The sequence below is a fragment of the Pezoporus flaviventris genome, unplaced genomic scaffold, assembly GCF_033815535.1.
Source record: "Pezoporus flaviventris isolate CSIRO_AGI_PZ_B2104156 unplaced genomic scaffold, CSIRO_AGI_Pfla_v1 ptg000158l, whole genome shotgun sequence".
Classification (NCBI taxonomy): Eukaryota; Metazoa; Chordata; class Aves; order Psittaciformes; family Psittacidae; genus Pezoporus; species Pezoporus flaviventris.
The window spans coordinates 18,951-39,020 of NW_026892706.1; the positions used below are offsets into that span (position 1 = coordinate 18,951).

General features: G+C 55.4%; 1 protein-coding gene across 1 annotated transcript in view; it reads left to right on the forward strand.

Moving 5' to 3' along the window:
• The window catches only part of SLC38A10 (solute carrier family 38 member 10), a 32,524-nt gene that overhangs the window by 9,698 nt on the left and 2,756 nt on the right, over window positions 1-20,070 (forward strand). The window contains exons 7-14 of the mRNA XM_061479956.1: window positions 2,493-2,595; window positions 3,357-3,539; window positions 5,366-5,477; window positions 5,623-5,729; window positions 10,812-10,965; window positions 17,510-17,683; window positions 17,939-18,415; window positions 18,959-19,066. Of these exons, the coding sequence (XP_061335940.1) occupies window positions 2,493-2,595; window positions 3,357-3,539; window positions 5,366-5,477; window positions 5,623-5,729; window positions 10,812-10,965; window positions 17,510-17,683; window positions 17,939-18,415; window positions 18,959-19,066 (1,418 nt within the window). The remainder of the gene's footprint in view (window positions 1-2,492; window positions 2,596-3,356; window positions 3,540-5,365; window positions 5,478-5,622; window positions 5,730-10,811; window positions 10,966-17,509; window positions 17,684-17,938; window positions 18,416-18,958; window positions 19,067-20,070) is intronic.

Here is a 20,070-nt window from a genome sequence, read left to right on the forward strand (position 1 = left end):
TACAGCTGCATCAGGGATGAATTTCCCTTGTTCCTCCAAGGGGCTGATTTAGTAGCAGGCCAGGCAGTGGGGCTGTGTCCCTGCAGGGCAGCGTGTGCTCCTGCCTGCTCTCTGCTTCCCCAGTCCCTTTGAGAGACCTCAGATCACACAGAGGTTGACTTTGGAGACTTGGTCATGTGTTTCCAGTTACCTGCTTTTAATGAGGGCTTCCAGCGGCGGGTGGAGGGATGTGCCGGCAGAGCAGGCTGTTTGCACGTGTCCTGCAACGTTACCTTCTGCCCCAAAATGGCAAGAGAGCAAAACGTGCCTGGCCAGAACAGTGCCACACTTGAAACAGAAAAGTAACTCCAAATGTGGACAGGGAAAAGAGCATCCTCGTTTGGAAGGCTGGCAGAGTTGGGCTTTCCCCCCTGTAGCTCTAGCAAAGAGGTAGCATTGCCAACAGTAAATGAATGTGACAGATAAAATTTGCTCAGACTGCTGTGTTTACACCCACATGCGAGTTCCAAATCATCATTTTCCACTTATTGGCTCTCTTGGCAGCTCGGTTCCTACCCGAACACGCTCCAGTCTTGCTGTTTAATGTCTCCATTACAACTGGCGAAGGGAATTGTGTTCATTTGCGGCTTTACCTTGTTAACGTTTTAGAGTTTGTAAATTCCACTGTTTTTTGCTGATGGGAGCCACGCAGTGCCCAGCATGGTTCTGCTGGGAGCTGGAAATGCAGGGGAAGAGTTAGGTGTGGACCAGTGCGCGCTTGCCTACATACAGGCTCCACTACAGCACTTCTGTGGCAAGCTGAACCTAAAGCTATATGTTTTCCCCAAGCATCGTGGCAATACAGTGTCCCCAGCCCAGGCAAGGTTTCTAAGCAGGTTATTCTCAGCGAGGTAGGTTTAATTTTGCTAACCTCTGAACCACCTTTCTGAAAGAGGAATAGTTCTGCCATAAAGCAGGAATCCTTTTCCTTCAGCACATAAATGCAGCACACATTTGATTCGAGCACTGTGCTTCTAGCTTGAAAAACTTGACCCTGCTTTACTTGTGAGTACAATACCTTTGAAAAGCTATCCTGTTGTTGCTGAAGTTGCAAAGTAGGTCACTCCTTTACAGTTATGTAGCATGGAAATCTGCTGTGGAGATTGGGAGCATGAGGGCTCCACGGTTACCTCTGCTGCAGTCCACTCGTGTGACCTTGCTCAAGCCACTGAAGCCTCTAATTAAAGAGGAGCCGGTAGAGCTTTCCAGGAGAAAACTTGTTTCTGGAGATGGCCATTCTGGTGCAAAACCACTGAATAATAAAAGTCAGCTGTTGTTCATGGTTCTGAAGCATCAGTTCCCTGCAGGCTGCGTCAGTGCTGGGCTCACGGAGCGTGTACATGGTGGTCCCGACAGTGGAGGAGCAGGACAGCAGCTCTGAGTTAGCTCTGGTCAACTGTGAAGCCAGGCTGCCTCTAACACTTGTGCTGACTTGCCTGCTCTCTGCTTGTGCCCTCTTTGCGGTGCAGTGTAGCAGATAACATGAGGAGGGGTCCCTGATCCTTCCCTGCAGTCGTTGTGCTTAAAAATAAACCCTGGGCATGTCAGGACATGCTGCCTGTGGCACACTTGTCCTCCTGCTCTGCCTGGAGCAGTGGTGGTGGTCAGTCAGGTGATTGCAGGAGGCTTTGCAGGGCACTTTTCCTTTGTACAGAACCCTCTGACATGAAGGGATTAAGGTTTAAGGATTTTTGTGCTTGGCCTCAGCTTGCCACGCTTTCTGTTAATGGCTTTGGTGCCCACTGGAGCTGGGGATACCCCCTCCCATCAAACTGGGCGCTTCCCCCTTTCTCAGAGTTACTTCACTGACACGAAACCACTTGAATTGAAGTAGTAAGAGATTAATGAGTTGCTAAAATGTGCACCTGATGTCAAAAAGCACATTCCAAGCATGTGGACGCCCCAGATCCCGGGTGATGGGTGCTCCCATCCATGAAGCCAGCCTCAGCAGCAGCAGCAGCAGTGCTGAAACACGACAGGCGCTGCATTTCCTTCTGTTTGTTGAACTTCTCTTTTAGACACGGTGATGCTCTAACCTTCTTCCTGCTTTTACTCTGTAAACACTGCGTTGCTTTAATTATCAGCCTTGGAGAGCTCCAAGAACAATAATCTCCAGTGCTCTGCCTGGCCTGGAGCCACTGGTGTTCCACTGGAATAAACGGTCATTCATTGTGCAACACTTTTGAAGCAAAATGTTTACATCACACGTTCAGCTCCACGTGGTGGGGTGGGGAGAGCAGGAGTATTTTTGCAACACTTAAAAGTTATGAGTGTTCTGAAATCTCTTGGCATTAGCAGTATAAATTGTGGCATAGCAGCGAGTGTTTATGCTCCATAGGGGGAAGGTGTCAGGGATTCGTTGCTGCTGGGCTGAGGCAGGATGTGCTGGAGCTGGGTTTTTCTCTCTCTCTTTCTGCAGAAGGCTTCTTTAAATAATTTACCCTTTTCTACAGTCAGGTCTTGCCTACCTATGACAGCTTGGATGAGCCGTCTGTTAAAATCATGAGCTCCATCTTTGCTTCTTCCCTAAACGTGGTCACCACCTTTTACATCGCGGTAAGAACCTTGCCCTTCTCTTTCCCTGCCAGAAGTCACACTCTGGAGAGGCAATGGGGATGATGATTTATCTTCAGTTGGGGCTGGTTTCTGCTTATCTGTATTTATTCTGAAAGACAAGTTGTTTTGCTGAGAGCAAAGTTAGATGGGAGATGAGGAACCAAAGAGTGCTGGAGGCATTTGGAGACTCCACATTTTCAGCGTGGCACATTTCCTTGGGTGGAGGTAGAGTGGAAACCCAGCTCCTCCATGGACATCAGTCCATTGTCTGCTTTCCAGGACCCAGACTGGAGCTGGAGGTGCTGCCCAGAGTTCAGGAGAGCTTCTTTTTCATGCCATTGCAGTTAGAAAGATGTGAAGGAAGTTCTGCCTCATAAAGCACCAGTTAATAAACTGGAGTTAATAATTCCTGAGAAGAGCCTTGCCTGGTGAGCTGGGCTGCTGTGGGGAATCATTGCAGCCCCTTCCTTGTTGGCGGGGGCTGGTTCATTGTCCTGGCACTGAGCAGAGCGTTGGTGCTCCCTCACTGCAGCATCCTCCATGAAAGCCCCCTGTACTTGGTGAGAAACTTGCCTCTGCTTTTAGGAAGGCCCCACCATACATCAGCTGTTTGGGGGTGCTGCAGAAGGTGGCCCCATGCTCCCTCCTTGACTGGCTGGTCCTAACTTAGGGGATGTCACTGTCTTCCAGCCTTGGGAGGGCAGGTATGAATGTGCTTTGGAGTCAAACCCCATCGACTCACCTCCCCTTCTGCCACACAGGTGGGCTTCTTTGGCTACGTGAGTTACACTGAAGCCATTGCTGGGAACGTCCTAATGAACTTCCCTTCCAACCTCGTGACGGAGATGATCCGAGTGGGATTCATGATGTCAGTAGCTGTGGGGTTTCCCATGATGATCCTGCCGTGCAGACAGGCTCTGAACACCCTTCTCTTTGAGCAGCAGGTAAGAACCTCCTGTGTGGGCAGGAGCAGCTTGGTGTGCACCTCTGAAACGTGCTTTTTGACTCTGCCTTCTGCTGCTGACCTGGGCTGCAAACGTGCCTTGGGTCTGTGAGACTGACAACTGCCTGTCTCTGACTTGGGGTAGGTACTCACTGTGCAGAGGGACAAACCTTCAATTCCCACTAAGATCATAGGTGCCTGGGATGTGGTAACGGTGCAGCAGGAGTCCTGTGGCACTCTGTGACTCCTGCTCTGCAGAATGGTGAATCTCTGGTACTCTGAGGTCCTTGTCCTCTCTGCAGAGGAATTCCATGGGCAGCAGTGCTGGAGTTGTGAGTCTGGTGCCTGCTCTTGCTCTGCTGCTCCCCAAGTCCCATAGCTGCTGCTTCCCTTCTCCAGTGGGGATTTTGGCTCTCGTGCAGAAGTGTGACACAGTTCAGAGCCGAGGTGCCTCTCCCTCTCAGAAAGAGGGAGAAATGTGCTTTTGGAAACAGAGGAGCCTCCTTATTTCCTGCTGCTCCAGCTGGCATCCTTTAGCTGGCCAACTCAATCTTGCTTTGCATTTAGCTTAAGCTTCTGTTCCTGGCCTCAGAGCTCAGCCCAGCCTCATTTCTTCTTGCTTCTGTGTGTGCCTGCTCCTTTCTGCTCTGTAATTACTGCTCTCACCCTTGCACCTTCGTCAGGAGCCCCCTGAGCATCCTTCTCCCCTCTGGGTTCAGGTGTCCCCTTCCTCCCGTGCCTGCCCTGGCTGTTTGGTGCCGAAGCTGATGATGGAATACAGCCCTCTCCCACACGTTCACCTTTCCCAGGGTCAGATCTTCAGACAGCCTTTGTGACTATAGTTGGTCTGTCTGATTTAGACTGTAAGTCCCTTGTGGCAGTAGCGTGTTCTCCTCTGTGTATTGTACGGCACTAAGCATGCCGATGGTATTCAGTAAATAACAGTAAGAGATTGTGGGAATGTTCTGAGGCCTTTGTGTATCTGCATAAATAGAAACCTCTTAGGGCAGGAAATAAAACTTGAGCAATTTATAGCTCTAAATCCTGCCACTTCTGCCTGTGAGAAGCCCCCGGCTCTTTTCTCACGTCGGGAGGGCCTGAGGATGGGGGAAGCTGGATCGATGAAAGCCAGCGGGTGCAGAGCAGTGAGCATTGGAAATGCTGGGGAAGGCTTTGGTTCTTGCCTGGGCTCAGCTCCGTGCTCCTTGGGCTCTGAATGTGTCACTTCTGCTTTCCTCTCCCATCTGTGCAGCCAGGAGAGTGGGTACCCCCTGTTCCCCAGGGCATGTGTTTGCTGGGTCCTCTGCACTTCCCACTTGGAGTGTGGGGATGGGATGGGAAGCAAAGGGCACCCGGAAACCCTCTGGCATCAGCAGCTCCCCAGCAGCACCCATCCTCCTCTCTGCCATCCATCAAGTACATGTGCTGCAAGGTGGTGGTGTTGGGGGATACCTTGCCGTAGCAAATCCCTGTGACCACTCTCCCTCCTGCCTCCTCAGCTGCTTTCTCGTGCCCTTGGCCTTGGGGTGGCTGGAAGAGGCTGGGCACTGGCACAGGGACTGGGATACAGCTGCACAGGTCACATCTGGGGCAGGATGGGAGCAGCAGCTTTGGCTCTGTGCCCCCCATGGCTCTCACTTGGAAGGTTCAAATGCAGTTGCATGTTAAAACTGCTCAGCCATGTCTGAGTGCCCCCCCCGTGCTCTCCTCTCTGGAGACCATAGCATGGAGGTGGTGAAGCTGCTGGAGCCTGCTGGGGTAACTGCTTAGGACTGGGCGGTTGTGATGCAGGGGCTCAACTCGGTTTCCCTCTCCCACCTTTTCCAGCAGAAAGACGGCACCTTCGCTGCAGGGGGTTACATGCCCCCGCTGCGGTTCAAAGCCCTGACACTGGCTGTTGTGTTTGGAACCATGGTAGGAGGCATCATGATCCCGAATGGTGAGTGAGGAGCTGGGAACAAGTTGTCTTGGCTGTGTTCTCTGCTCTCTTTGCTTTGTTCTTCTGTTGGGGGGGGCAGGCTGTCTGGGGGCTGTTCCAGCAGCCCTGGATGGGACCTTTGCTGACTTCTCCTCTTCTTCACCAGTGGAAACCGTCCTGGGCCTGACGGGTGCTACGATGGGAAGCCTCATTTGTTTTATCTGCCCAGCCCTGATTTACAAGAAGATCCACAAGAATGCACTTTGTTCACAGGTCAGTGCTGATGCTGCTTGACATCCCCCTCAGCCCTCTGCAGAGCCTGGGAATGTAGGTAATTTGGCTGCTCAGCACCTCCTCCAGCCTCCCCCTCCAGTCTGCCCAGTCCAGGTGGGAGCTGTTCTGGTCAGCTGCTCTCAAGCAGTGTCACTTATGGAACCCTTTAGGTTGGAAAAGACCTTTAAGATCATCAAGTCCAGCCATTCCCCCGGGACTAAAGGGTGTGCAGACAGCAGAGGAGGTGCTGGCCCCAGTGTATGGGCCCTATGCTGAAAAAAACCTCTTTTTGTCCCTCCAGCAGCAAAGTGAAGCATTCATTTGGTGCATAAAATGCTGCTTCTGGTGGGCTTCAGGTTCTGTACCCACAGAATGGGAAATCCAGGCAGCCTATAAAACCTTGCTGGGCCTTAACATCCCAGCCTGCCTGGGCTGGGTAAAGCAAACACAGCTTCTCAGCGGTGCGGTTCGTGCTGCTGACCCTCAGCCCTGCTTTGAACCAAAGTACTCATAAAAGGGAACACACACGGAGGTGTTGCTCCAGGATTTGTACAAAATCGGGGTCGTTGGGAGCCTGGTAGGAATTCAGCTTTGCCTTTTGCTCCAGTTCCAGTCGGCCTCCTTGGGGACTGAAACAAAGTGGCTCTTTGCTGGGCTTGCTCTCTGTTCTCCTGCAAATGCAGCGCTTTGTGGGGCTGAAATGAGCGTGTTTTGGGGTTGTTTTTTTTCTAACAATAACTTAATCCACTGCCTTTTAGCAGGGCTCTGCCCCACTGTTACCAGGCACGACAGCGCTGGGCTGGGAATAAGGTTTGCAGCAAAGTGCAGAGTCAGCAGGGGGAGAGCAGGACATTCTTGTGGGTCCTCCGGAGCGAATGGCTTTTTCTGTGTTCAGTGACTTGTGGCTTTGCAAACGTCCGTGCAGGTTTGGAGCAGGGTGTGTATTTTTTCTTGCCCCGTGCTTTCTGTGACACAAGGAAAGAGTCCAACTTTCCAGCTCTCACTCGGAATTCTGACACTTGGCTCCCAAGTTCTCTGCCTGAACCCCCAAGCAGGAGCCGGAATGCCAGCCTGGAGCTTGTAGGGAAACAAAGAGCACTTTCAAGAATCGCTTTCTGTTCCGGCTCAGCCAGAATGTTTCTCTGCAGTGCCTTGAAAACTGCACTTGGGATGTGCTGAGCTCTTGGGCTGGCCACCCCGAGGCGACTGTCAGCTGCCTGGGCTTGGACACTGGTGCATTCAGTGTGTGACCTGAAGTCTGGTCACGAGGCTGCTGAAGATGTTTGTCCTGCAGGAAGCCCCACAAAGGAGTAAGGACTTATCTAAAGCATCGCTCCCTAGGTTACCCTGGCACTGCAAGCTCTTCAGCCTTCTCTTGAATGATCCATTGCCTGTCAGGTTTGCATACTTGCTCTGACCGATGCGCTGAAGTGCTGCACCCAGGGCGCAGCTGCCTTGGGGAGCATGCGGGACTGTGCAGCACCTATGGAGCTGGATTCAGAGCCCACCTTCTCCTCCTTCCTCCAGGCCTTCAGCAGACTCATTTATTTTTTTTCCCTGAAGCTCTGTCTTTGGTCTCCTCCTTCATTCCTGCTTTTCTTTGATCAGGTGCTGCACTCCATCAAGCTATGCTCCTGTGAAACGTGGCAGTCAAGGGGGAGAAGAAGCTAGCCCTGGGCATAGCTGTCCCTCCCTGCCTTTCCCTATCTAAACAACATACACGTATGTTCTCCCTCCATCCCTCCATCATCTTTAGCTCTTTGCAAAGCAGCAGACCTCCTCAAGGCCAGCTTTTATGCTTGCCTGAATTATCTTGACTGTTATGGTGATGCTTCCAAGAACCAGCTGCTCTTATCAGGCCAAAGCAAAGTCCCGTGTCAGGCAGCTTACGGGGCTGGCGAGATGGGGAGCTCAGATTTACCGAGCAGGGAAGATGGTGCAGGTGGGGCTGTAAACAGGAAAGTAGCACTAAAAGTAGTGGAAAGGGCTCCAGGGGGAGGGATATGGGCAGTCCCAGTGGGTTAATCATTACAGCGGCCAGGCTGGGGGCTGACTGGCTTCAAAGTCTTGTTGCATTGGGAAGATGATCTGGTAACAGAGGAGTTAAAAAGGCTGAAGCCAGGCAGGCAGTGCTGTGAATGAAGTGGGGAGAGCGTTCCCTCTCTGGTGGTTAAGCACAGAGTGTGTTCCCCTAAAGGTGCAGGTTTGTGCCCTGCTGCCCTCCGGGAGCCTCGAGCAGGGGGGACAGAGCGAGGTTTGGCGGAGAGCTGCTGAAGGTCGCGTCGAGGTCTGTAAACAGAGTGTTTGACTTCCAGCAGGAAGGTGTTGGCTTCCCAGTGTTGACACAAGCTTGTCCGAGAGGCCCCTCCTAGGGAGGCCGGAGTGGCTGTTGTCCCAGTTGGGGAAGAGGAGCTGTGGAGAGGCTGCTCCAGGTCAGGAAGTGACCCCTGGGTCTCGCTCCTGTGCGGATGGAAAAGTGATTCCCCTCTGCCCTCCGCTGGCGGAGCCGTGGCCAATGCACCTTCCCCACCGGCCCTTCAAACACAGCACCTCTGTCAGGCGCAGCGCAGCAGAGGAGCCCGGCACTGACCGGGGCTCTGCATTCCTTTCCCCTGACTGTGTCCAGCCCAGCTCCGAGGCCAGAGCAGCGCAGCTGGGAGGGCATCATCACTCCACACTAATGCAGGGGTTTTGCCTCCTGCTGATGGCCCAGGCGTGGTGTGAAGGGCTGGTGGGAGCTGGGAACGCTGCTGTGCAGAGCTGGAGCTGTCTGCTGGGAGGAAGAGGAGCTGAGGGAGAGGAACCAGCAGAGGAAACAGCCGCGTAAACTTCCTCTCCTGAGTTCCTGCCCGAGCTCGGAGCGCTCCTCTCGGGGCACTGGCCCTCAATGGCTGACCTGCCTGCTGGGGGGGCTGCAGCACATCCTCATTGGGAGCTGCTTCTGGAGAACGAGAGAATCCCAGCCTGGGTTGGGTTCGAAGGGACCTTAAAGCTCCTCCAGCTCCAACCCCTGCCACAGGCAGGGACCCCTTCCATAGAGCAGCTTGCTCCAAGCCCCTGTGTCCAACCCGGCCTTGAACACTGCCAGGGATGGGGCAGCCACAGCTTCTCTGGGCACCCTGTGCCAGCGCCTCAGCACCCTCACAGGGAAGAGCTTCTGCCTAAGAGCTCATCTCAGTCTCCCCTCGGGCAGGTTAAAACCATTCCCCTTGGCCTGGCCCTACAGGCCCTTGTCCAAAGCCCCTCTCCAGGTTTCTTGTAGCCCCTTTATGCACTGGAGCTGCTCTGAGGTCTGCAGGTACTCAGCTGAACGTGTCTCAATGAAATTAAGCCACATTGTGCACCTCCTTATTGCCAGCTGCTGGTAGTGGGTGAGGAAGAGTTGTGCTGATGTAAGGCTGAAGGTTCAGGGACACCCCAGCCCGTCTCTGCCTGCCACGTCTGCCCATACCCATACTCGTTTGGAGATGAACTCCGGACATGAAACAGTCCAAGAGGGTTGAGTCGGAGGTGTTCGAGCCTGTGGTTCCTCACTAAGACAAGAAACAGCACAAACCCTTTCAAACATTTACTGCTTTCAGGCGTTTCCTACAGTTCCCTCCTCTCCCCCGTTCTCTCCTACTTCCTGTGGCACCAGAATAGATCCTCTTTGTGGAAGCGCTCTTCCTCTCCGCTCTTGTTGCTGGAAGAGGCCAGAACAGTCACAGACCCGTTCCTGCCGGGGCTGTGGATTGTGTGAGGGGAGGAAGTGGCCGAGCTCCCAGCAGCCGTGGCAGGGACCTGCTGAGCGTGCCCTTGGCCCGAGGGGGTGGCAGGATGTCTGCTCTTTGTGCCCCCACACGGCCAGGCAGGGACCACGGTTCACTTGTGTTTCCTTTGCTGCGTCCCTAAGGGCTGGCCTCTGCTCCCTGGCCACGCTGCTCCCCCTTGCCCAGAGCTGCTTCACGTCCTGCCAGCCTTCTCCTTCTGAAGGCATCTGTCTTCTCGGCAGGGCTGAGCTGGGAATGGGGTCTCCTGGTCCCAAGGCACTGACCTGGCTTCTGGATGATCTCCCTCAGCATAGGGAAGGAGAGGAAAAGGATGAAGGAGAGGAGAGTGGTCGCTTCTCCTCCCTCCCCAGGATGTGGCAGTTTTAACTTGGACACAGGGGCTTGGAGCAACCTGCTCTAGTGGAATGGGTCCCTGGCCATAGCAGGGGGTGGGAACTGGATGAGCTTTAGGTTCCCTTCCAACCCAAACCATTCCGTGATTCCACAACTCTCCTTTCAATTTCACTTCTCTCCTTTATTTTCCATTTTCAACCTCTGTAGCAATGCTCCCCTGTGGCCGTTCCTGCTTCTCCTCCCACTGAGCAGCATCCTTTGGTTGGGGCATCCTGGTGTAGGCGCTGCAGGGTAAGGATTTGAGGGGAAGAGGTTTGAGGCCCACAGGCTGTGGCCCTCTCCTGCTATCACAGCCTAAGCCAGGAGCAGCAGTACTCTGGGTGTTGCACTGCTCATGGAGCCCTTTCCCCTGCAGGACCCAGATCCTGGCTTTCTGTTTTCTTCGCTCTCTGGAAGTCAGTGAGTTCCTTCCTGCAGCTCTTGAGCTTCAGGACTCGCGTGTGGGCATCTCCGCCTTGCTTTGAAAAGCTGAGAAGTTTTAAACAGCTCCTTGGAAACCTCTCTGGCTGTAAACAGGTCGGGCACCTCTGTTCTCAGCCAGACCTGATCTCATGGTCTTCTAATGTGGAAATACAAGGGAGTGAGGTTTTGCAGCTGGACTCCTGTCTGCCACATGCGTTTCCCCATCCTCGCATCCTGCCTGCTTGCTTTGAGCCTCTCTGGTACAGGAGTTGCCTTTTCAACAGCTTCCAGCATCTGAAACTTCCATTTGTAAATCCTCACGTTCAAACACAAACCTCAGCCAAAAGCTCCTGGTTTTCTCTTTTAGGCCTCTTAATTTTCCCTCCTCTCCCTTGTGTTGATGTGTGTAATTGCACCAAGCTTGGACCTGTTCGGAGACCCTGTTTGCATGAAGAAAGCTGTACAGAGCACTCCTGGTTGTGTCACTGTGCTAACCAAAGCTCTACTCGTTGTGCAGATTATCCTGTGGATTGGCCTGGGAATACTGGTTATTAGTACCTACACCACCTTGTCTGCCACGGAGGACCCCCCTGTGAAGACAGAGGCCATGGGCTTGGAGCACCTCGATGGAGAGGAGAATGGAATAGACCAGGATTTGGTCAAAATCCCAGGTATGTGTCTGCTTGAGTTGTGCTTCCTAGCCCTGCTCCCAGCTCCACCTCTTCAATTTAGATATATGTATTATATATATATATATGTATCTCCACATATATAAAAGCTTGTGATGGGAGCAGGGTCAATTCCAGCAGCTCCATGCATCTTCACAGCATCCTGGGGACTTTTCCCAAGCACGGCTGCAGTTCTGCCTTCTGAGAAAGCCTGGAACCTTCTGGGAGAGCTCCCATGGTACCTGTGGGAGCTGTTCTTTAGGGAAGGGAAAGGTGGGTGCAGGGGCTGGGGTCCCCAGCATGGGCGAGCATCGATCTCCCTGCTGGGGGTAATAATTCAGATTTTAGGCAGAAGCTCTTCCCTGTGAGGGTGCTGAGGCGCTGGCACAGGGTGCCCAGAGAAGCTGTGGCTGCCCCATCCCTGGCAGTGCTCAAGGCCAGGTTGGACACAGGGGCTTGGAGCAAGCTGCTCTATGGAAGGGGTCCCTGCCCATGGCAGGGGTTGGAGCTGGAGGAGCTTTAAGGTCTCTTCCAACCCAAGCCATTCCCTGGTTCTGTTCTGAGCGGCCACCAGGGCTGCTTTCCCCCTTCCTGCCAGCGCGTTCTGCCCCATTCCAATCACAGCCACTCACTTTGCTCAGGGGTATGTAAATTTATGGGAAGTGCCTGTTGTTTTTGGTGCTGAGGATATAAAATTTGGACAGGGTTTGAGCTCTGACAAAGGCTGTGATTGCGCCTCAGCTCTCTTTACTGGTCCAGGTTATTTATTGTTTGTTTGCTGGGAGCATTGATGGAATTACGGCTGATCCCTCCCTTGCCCAGCTGCAGGCTCCCAGCGAGGCCACTGCTGGCAGGTGTCTCCTGACCCCTCTCTCCCCTCGCACAGGGCTCTCTCCTGCTCCTTTAGTTCATTGTTCTTCGGGTCTGCTCCTGCTTTGCTTTTGCTGGTTTTGTTCTTTGGGGGCCTTGAAATATCCTCGCAGTGATTGCGAACGGAAGGGAGAAAGGGGCCGTCTCTCCTGGAGATTATCCTCCCTCCTGCTCGCTGGCTGTGCTCCTGCCGAGCAGCTTTGAGTGTCTCCGAGACACCGGTGCTGCCGCCGATAACATTCACTCCTGGGCTGCTCCATCCCTGGCGGTGCAGGGGCTTTTATGCCTTGGTGCTCACGGTTTACACAAGGCGTGCACGTCTTCTGAGGCACTGGGATGCCCGTGAACTCTGGAGCAAAAGATGCTCTCAATCCTTTAATCAAGCACACTCAGCAGGGCCGGGAGGAGGGATGCAATTGAATTCTTCCATCTTGGTTAATTTTGGAGCAGTAATGGCCAAAGAACAGCTGCTTGTTTCAGGAGGGGTCGCTAATGGCACGTGTTCGTGTGGCTGGGAGGATAAAAGGAGGCCCACAAAGGATGGTGACCGCTGGAGGTTGCTAAATCTCTTCTCCCTGTGAGCCAGGTTGGCAGAGCAGGATGCCAATGTCTACTCATCGCGTGGTACAGCACCCCCGCCGTACCCACCGTGTGTGCCTGGAGCTCCTCAGCATTACCCTTATTGCCTGGGACTTGCTGCTGGATGAAGGGAGGAAGGTGGTTTTAGTGCTCTTGGGCTGTAAACTTCCCAGGGAGGAACTGTGCAGCTCCTTACACACCAAGTGCTGCCTTTTGAGTGTGATGTAGTGCCTTTTGTAGCTGGGGGCTGCTGGCTCTGCACTGAGTGCCTTGTCCCCTAAGAAGAGGGAGCAGGATGGTGCAGGGGGTGATAGAGTCAGGCAGAGAATGGGGGACAAGGACCTCCTAAAATGAGTCCATAGTAGGCCATGGGGATGCTGTGAGGGCTGGAGCAGCTCTGCTCTGGAGCCAGGCTGAGAGAGCTGGGCTGGGTCAGCCTGGAGAAGAGAAGGCTCCTGAAGGGGAGACCTGAGAGCAGCTCCAGTGCCTAAAGGGGCTACAAGAAACCTGGAGGAGGGGCTTTGGACAAGGGATGTAGGGCCAGGCCAAGGGGAATGGCTTGAGCCTGCCAGAGGGCAGACTGAGATGAGCTCTTAGGCAGAAGCTCTTCCCTGTGAGGGTGCTGAGGCACTGGCACAGGGTGCCCAGAGAAGCTGTGGCTGCCCCATCCCTGGCAGTGCTCAAGGCCAGGTTGGACACAGGGGCTTGGAGCAAGCTGCTCTATGGAAGGGGTCCCTGCCCGTGGCAGGGGTTGGAGCTGGAGGAGCTTTAAGATCCCTTCCAGCCCAAACCAGGCTGGGATTCTACGGCTTTGCAGGGCAGTAGACGTGGGGCTGCCCCGTGCCTTGGACCGGTGCCTCCCTGTGCCTCTGCAGGATGTCGGCCTGACTAGCAATGAGAGGCGTTAAATGGTGCCCTTCTTCCCGCTCCACTGCTCCCCCCTCATCCTCACTGGCTTGTTTTGCCGAGGCAGGAGCCTGCAGCCTGGAAAACACGGCAGCAGCTGCATCCTGCCATTGAGGGCGTGCAGGATGCGCCTGCCCCGCATCACCTGGGTGCCCTCATGCCGGCACATCTGGGTCGCATCCCTCACATGGGGCTCCACCAGCAGCACATGGAGTCTCCCGTGGTGCCTCCATGCCCCTTCCCGGGCGGCTGGAGCCTCTGTGCCCATTCCCCCCCGGGCCAAGGCAGAGCCGGGGGCTGCGCGGGGCCTTTTCCCAGCGCTGCCTTCCCCGTCTGACTTCGGCCTGTCAGCATGTGAGAGGAGTTTTATTGGCCTCTTTGATGTTGCGGAGACCAGAACTGTACAGACTTTCATTAAAACCCTACCCTGTGGGCCCTGGGATTATGAATATTAGAACATTGCCCTTTTATGTGAACACGTATTGACCAGCAAACTCGGAGCAGTGTTTTTACTAACGACACCCAAGTGCCCATTACAGCCCCTGCTTGTATTGCTTGAGGTTTACTGTCAGCAGCTCTTCGGGAAAGGTATAAAACCCCTTTCAGAGGGGCTCTGCCGCTCCGTGCCGCGTGTGCGCCTGTGTTAAAAGGTTGCTAAGCTGCCTGTGAAAGCTCATGAAGGCAATTATCCATTTAAAAAAAAGAAGGGAAGAAGCTAATGAGGCAATTCCTCTGTTTGAAAGCACCCCCCGGGGCCCGGGGGCTGCATTCAGATTTTGTAATATTTTTCAGCTCCTTACTCCATCGTTGCCGCTGCATTTTCTTGCTCTGGTGTTGTGCAACGTTGGGTAACAAAGACCCGATTCACTCGCCTTATGCAAGAGTGCCTTTGCCCTGTGCTCCAAGGAGCCCATGGGCTGGGGACCCTGCTCCAGCCCTTCCGAGGGATGCGGGGCTCTGTGTTCCATGGGCTGGCTCCTGGTGCTGAGGGCTCCTCCATCCCTGCCCTGTGTCTGCTGCGGGTTTGCCCCCCAAAAAGAGCCCTGCCTGGCTGCAGGCTGCGTCCCGCCGGCGCCGTGAGCCAGAGCAGCCCCCGGCGTGTGTGAGCCGTGGGCTCTGCACCGCTCCTGGAGCTGCAGGAGCAGCTTGACTCCGCTGCAGCTCTCCCTGGTGCTTTGTGCGAGCAAGCTTTTAATAGTGCCTGTGACACAGAAAGGAACTCTCAGCCTCTTGTAATTTGGGTTCGTTTTTACTGCGGGTGCGTCAGGAGACAACTGTGAACTAATTTCAGTCATGCCATTCGATAACCTTGTGAAATCTGTAACCGGTTCAGGGGGAACGGGGGGGGCTCCTGGCAGCGCAGCTGGGCCGGGGGGGGGCTGCTTGGGGCTCCCCAGGGATGGCTCGTCCCTGCCCCACTCGGCATGGTCAGGGGCAGCCTTTGCCCTCTTCCCTCTTGCCCTGCTTGTTCTGCTTCGTTTTCCTTAGCTCATGGACCTCGCTCGGTTTCACTGTGCTGAGCGGGACCAGCACCAGCAGGTCCTGAGCCCTGCGTCCCTCATCAGCCTCAGATGATGCTTGGCCATCACTCAGCATCATGGAGCTTCCCATGTATCCCTGAGGCTCCCCAGGTCCCTTTGCCAGGCCCCCCTCAGCTCAGGCCTTGCACAGTGGGTCCATCTCACCACCTCTGCGTGCAGACACCGCTTTTGGCCACGGCCATTGCCGCGATGGATGACAGCGGTAGGAAAGCTGTGTGCGAGGAGGGGTTGAACGCCTGCCTGGGACCACTGCTCCTACCAGAACCAGGAGCAGGGGAGGAAGGGAAGCTTTTAGGCTGCTGATCACAATTTTATTGCAGCCCGGAGAGGCTGCTGGCGAACCACAGCACATGGGCAAGCACAAAGCCCCGGCTCCCCTCGGCCGCGCAGCACCGCGAGCACCAGGGCAGAGCGAAGCCTCCTGGTGCTGCCCAGCGCCCAGGGCCTGCAGTTGGGAGCCAGAAAGCTTTAACAGCCTCTCAGGCCTCTGCCTGTAAAGTCCAACGCCGCTCATAAAACATTAAGAGGCGCAGCATTACTGGAACGCTCTCCAAAGGGACCTGGAGGGCGATGAGACAGTTTAGAGCGATTATTACACATCCTGAGCAAAACCGTTCCCTGCAAACCACATCGAGCCCCTTATAGATTTCCATGCAGCGTGAGAGGTCGTTAATTCACGCCCTGATGATGAACTTAATTTTGTTTCCTGCTGAGCAAATGATGGCTTCGAGGCAACTTTGTCTTATTATGGCGTGGAGATTTGTGCTCTTGTCTGTGTTTGTTTTGGTCTTCCCCTTCGCATTGTTCGCAGGAATGGGGAACATGCAGCTGCCTCTTGATTTACAACTGGTGCTTCTCCCAGCAGCAGGGCCTCCCCCAGCCCCTCAGGGTGTCTTGGGCCCATGGATGGGGTTCACCTGCTGCAGGGTCTCCTGGTCAAACCCTGCCATGTGCACGAGGGTAATTCTGGCTTTAACTCCTCCATTTCCCACTTGTCTAGGAAGCTTCCCTTTAATTTCCCCTCTTGAACGCTACAGTCATGGGATGGTTTGGGTTGGACCTTAAAGCTCGTCCAGTTTGCAGCAGGGACACCTTCACTTGCTCAGGTTGCTCAGTCTCCCTTTGGGTCATTGCTCCCTTCTGCATTAGGAATGAGCGTCTGCCTGTGCTGCGGTTCTCCGGATCCCTGGCTTCCAGCAGCGCCGGGATGGGCTCCAGGCGCAGCCATCTCCCGGCTTCATGAACCAATTAACACAGAACTTTCCTCCAATAGAGTAAATAATGTTTCCTTGCAGAGAGGCCAGGATTTAGCTGGGAACATCCGCAGCCGGGCCCAGCGCTCCCCTCCCCGGCCTCAGCCTCCTGCTTCCCAGGGCCCCCGTCCAGGGCTGGGCACGGGTTCCTGCAGGCTGCTTTTTCCTGAAAGGAGGAGCGTCCTGCCCTGCCTTGCTGAACCCTGGGAAGTCCCTCAATGGAGAGAAGGGACCCTTGGGTACCAGACTCAGAGTTCTCAGAACATCCAAGCCCTTTTCTCCTCCCACCGACATTCCCAAACCCAAATCCCTTCAGCAGGGTGTGGAGCTCCAGGTTTCTGGAGAGGCGCTGGGTCCTTCTGGCACGGATCCCTCCGGGCCAGGATCTTGTACTGGGGTTGTTCTGGGTCCCCCCCCCCCCCCCGTGCTGGGGTAAGGCCCACGCAGCTCAAGTTGTGGCAATCTCCTCTTTCCCATGAGTTCATCTCGTCATAAATCGCACCAGCCCTGCGGAGGGGGAGGAGGAGATTGAAAGATGTTTATGGAATTAATTCCCCAAAGGAAATCGCCTGGGGGAGGGCGGATGGGGGGGAAGAGTTGGGAATTTTTTGGTTACAGAAGGAGAGGTTTTTGTTGTTGTTGTTGTTGTTTTTCGGAGTTTGTTGGACGGAAAAAAAGTCTGCAGAACAGCTTCAGTGCTGGGAAACAACCAGGTCTCCTCCTCTAAGGAAGAGTTCACTCCCTGTGTGCGCTGCGTGGGTTGTCCTCTGCCAGCCTTGGGTTGGAAGGGGCCCTTCCCAGCCCATGGGACATGCCAGGGATTCCACGTGGTTCCTCCAGCGCTAAACTCAGTACCTGGTTTGACTGGGATGTGTCTTTCAGAAACATCCCATCTCCGAGGGAGATGGGGAGGGTCCCCTGCATCCCTCAGGAGTTTCCCCTAACGCCTCTTTAAGCCCATTCCTCAACACGGGGTCCTGCAGCTCTCCTCCCACCCGCTGTCCTCTGAGCGGCGTTCAGAGGGCTGGGAAACACTGATGGGCAAAAAGAAAAAAAAGGAGATCAAAGTAGAAATAAGAGCGGGTTTGAGCCGCTTTGCAGCTCGATGGGGACCGCGGCTCGGTGCCGGCGGTGCTCGGGGGTCCGGCCAGCCGGGAGGATGCTACCATCTGGCGGCAGCGGCAGCCGCCTGCATCCCGGCCCCCGGCTTCCACCCCAGCAGCTCCATAAAGCCCAGCGCAGGGAGGACAAACAAACCCCGAACAAAAGCCCCGGCCCTTCCCTGGCAACGCTGGAGGGACACGGGCAGCTCGGCTTGTGCCGGTGGAGGGGCTGCAGCAGACAAAGGGACTGCTCGATGCAGCCGTGTGTAACCACGTGCAATGAACTGTCCTGCAGAGCAGAACCCGGCCGTGGAGGAGGCAGAGGATGACCGTGATAAACCCAAGCTGCTGGATGAGAAGGAGGAGATGGAGCAGCCACAAATCAAGGTGCCCATGCAGGTACCCAAGAGAGAGGAGGAGGAGAGAGGAAAGCTGGAGGAGAAAGTGCAGCTTGACCGTCCCGATCAAGGTAAGGGGGAGCCTGGGGAAGGGGTGCCAGCTTTGGTCTGGGTTGTACAGCTATTTCAGATAAAGATCCTGATCTCTCCTCATCGCCTGGTGGACTAAAGGTGATTTAGTATTTGATGCTCTTGAGTCTCATTAGGAATGCAGCCTCTTGAGGAGGAAGGGTGGATAAAGGATGCTGGCTGTACTGTGAATCTGCTGCCTCTCACTGTCTCCCATGGGTCCCAAGCCCCCTAACCCTGCCTGTCTCCCGCTCTAGGGATTGCCCTGCCTGTGGGGGAAGCCCATCGCCACGAGCCGCCCATCCCACACGATGAAGTGGTTGTGGACATGGGGCGGGAGCGGGAGGAATCCGACGAGAACAAGCCTGTGCCCGGAGGAGGCAGCGACCGTGGGGCTCAGCCGGCGCTGGAGGAGGCAGTGGGGCTGAGTCCCCGGAAAGGAGCACTCGGCCTGAGCCAAGGGAGGGAAGCGATTGCTGGGAACCAGCTGCGGGGAGGGACTCGGGAGCCCGCTCAGAATCCAAGGAACGTCCTGGAGGTGATGGCGCAGGGTGGCAGGCTGCCATACAAAGAGCTGGAGCCAGACAAACAAGTGCTGGAAGCCAAGGCGCAAGCTGCCGCGCCGGACGGTGAGAAGAAAGCTGAGGCTGCAGGTGACAGGGAGAAAGCAAAGCTCCAGCTCCCCAGGAAAGCAGAGGAGGCTGCGAAGCCCATGGAGAAGGAAACAGACCCCAGTAAGCGCTCTCCACAAACTCCTCTTGGTCTGTAACCCCCCTCCGGAGACCGGGCAGCGTTGTTATTGCTGCCTCCATCCCGGTGCTCCCTTCTGATTTCAATAGATTAGCATGTGAGCTGCGCAGCCCCGCCAGCGTCTGCCGGGGGAGAGGAGGGATCTGGCAGCTTTGACAGCTCCTGTGTTATCTGTCACAGTTGTTTGCTAGCCCAGGCAGTGTCAGGTGCCAGGCTGCTCCCGCGCCCTCCCCTCTCGCTGGGGACACCCAGCTGGGAGATCTTGACAGGTAACACATTGCTGAGTGCCCGGCTAAAAGCTATTCAGAACCGTGCTTGCATTTGAATTGGCTGAGGTGGCTGGTGCTGGCGCCCTGCCACCGCTCCGCTGCGTTGTTAGAGAGGTTTTATTACTTCCCGTGCAGTTGTGGGGTTGAATGTAAACCCTGCGGGCTCGGGCAGGGAGGGACACCGGGATGCGGAGTCGCTTGAGGGAACATCTGCTGCTGGAGTGTCCTTACTGACAGCAGAGGTCTGTTGGTCTGCAGGTGAGAAGCAGGAGCTGCCCCTTCCGGACAGAGCAGATCAGCTGGAGCCAAAGGAGGTCCGAAACACGGAGGAGAAGCAACAGGAGAACGTGGAGAGCAAGCTGGAGGGTGAGTGTGAGCCTGGGGCGTGCAGGGAGGGAAGGCGCTGGAGCCAGGGCTGGGAGAGCAGGATTCAGGGCTCCTCTCCGCAGCACGGTGCCAGCCGGCACTGCTCTTGGCTCTGCCAGCGCATAGCTTCGGGCTGCAGTCACCTCCTGCGTGGCATCCGGCGGGATGTGTCCCGTGGGGCAGCCCCTGAGTCACGCTGGCTCCAGGGCCCGGCTGCTCCCGGCTTCAGCGGCATGAGTGAGACTGGAATGAAGCTGTTTGGCTGGTGTGAAGTGGAGGGAGCTGGCAGCACAGTGGGGAGTGGGCTGAGCATCACCCCACAGGCGCAGGCTGTAGCATGTGGGCCAGGCTCTGCTCCTGGGGGGCATGTCCTGATCTTCTCCTTTTATGGTGGTTACCTCTTGGGTTTCCACTACTTCCCTTTCTGTTCTGTATTGCAGTGGGACATTAAAAACTGAGTGTAAGAAGCTAGTGGCGATAGGGACTCCAAGGACTCATCATGTTTTGAGGGGGCTGAAGGCACCTGAGTTCCTGTGGGGTTTTCCATCTCGGTCTGTGTGGGGCTTGCTGGGGATGCTCTCCCATGAAGGACATGCCCTGAGCCTCTTTTCCTCTACTCCATGCTAAGCTTTGTACCCAGAGGCTGGGAATGGTGGGAAGGTGTCACAGGAGCAAGGCAGAGGGCACATTGCTCCGTGGGTGCTCTGCAGACAGCTACCCCAGTGGGGCCACTGTTGCTGTGGCTGCCCTGGGCCGCAGGAGCTCAGGTACTTAAGAGTTTATAATGGGTTCAGATGGGTTGGATGAGGAGTGCCCATTCCCATCCAGGCAGGGCGCTGGCTGAGGCCCGTTTTCCCAGGATCAAAGGAGGAGGCAGGAGAGAGCATCACCTCTTGTCTGTGGGGAAGAGGTGTGCTGCCCGAGCGCAGGAGGTACACGTGTCTGCAGAGCTCTTGGCAGCAACGCTTTGACTCAGGGATTAAACCTTTTCCTGCTGGGTGTTC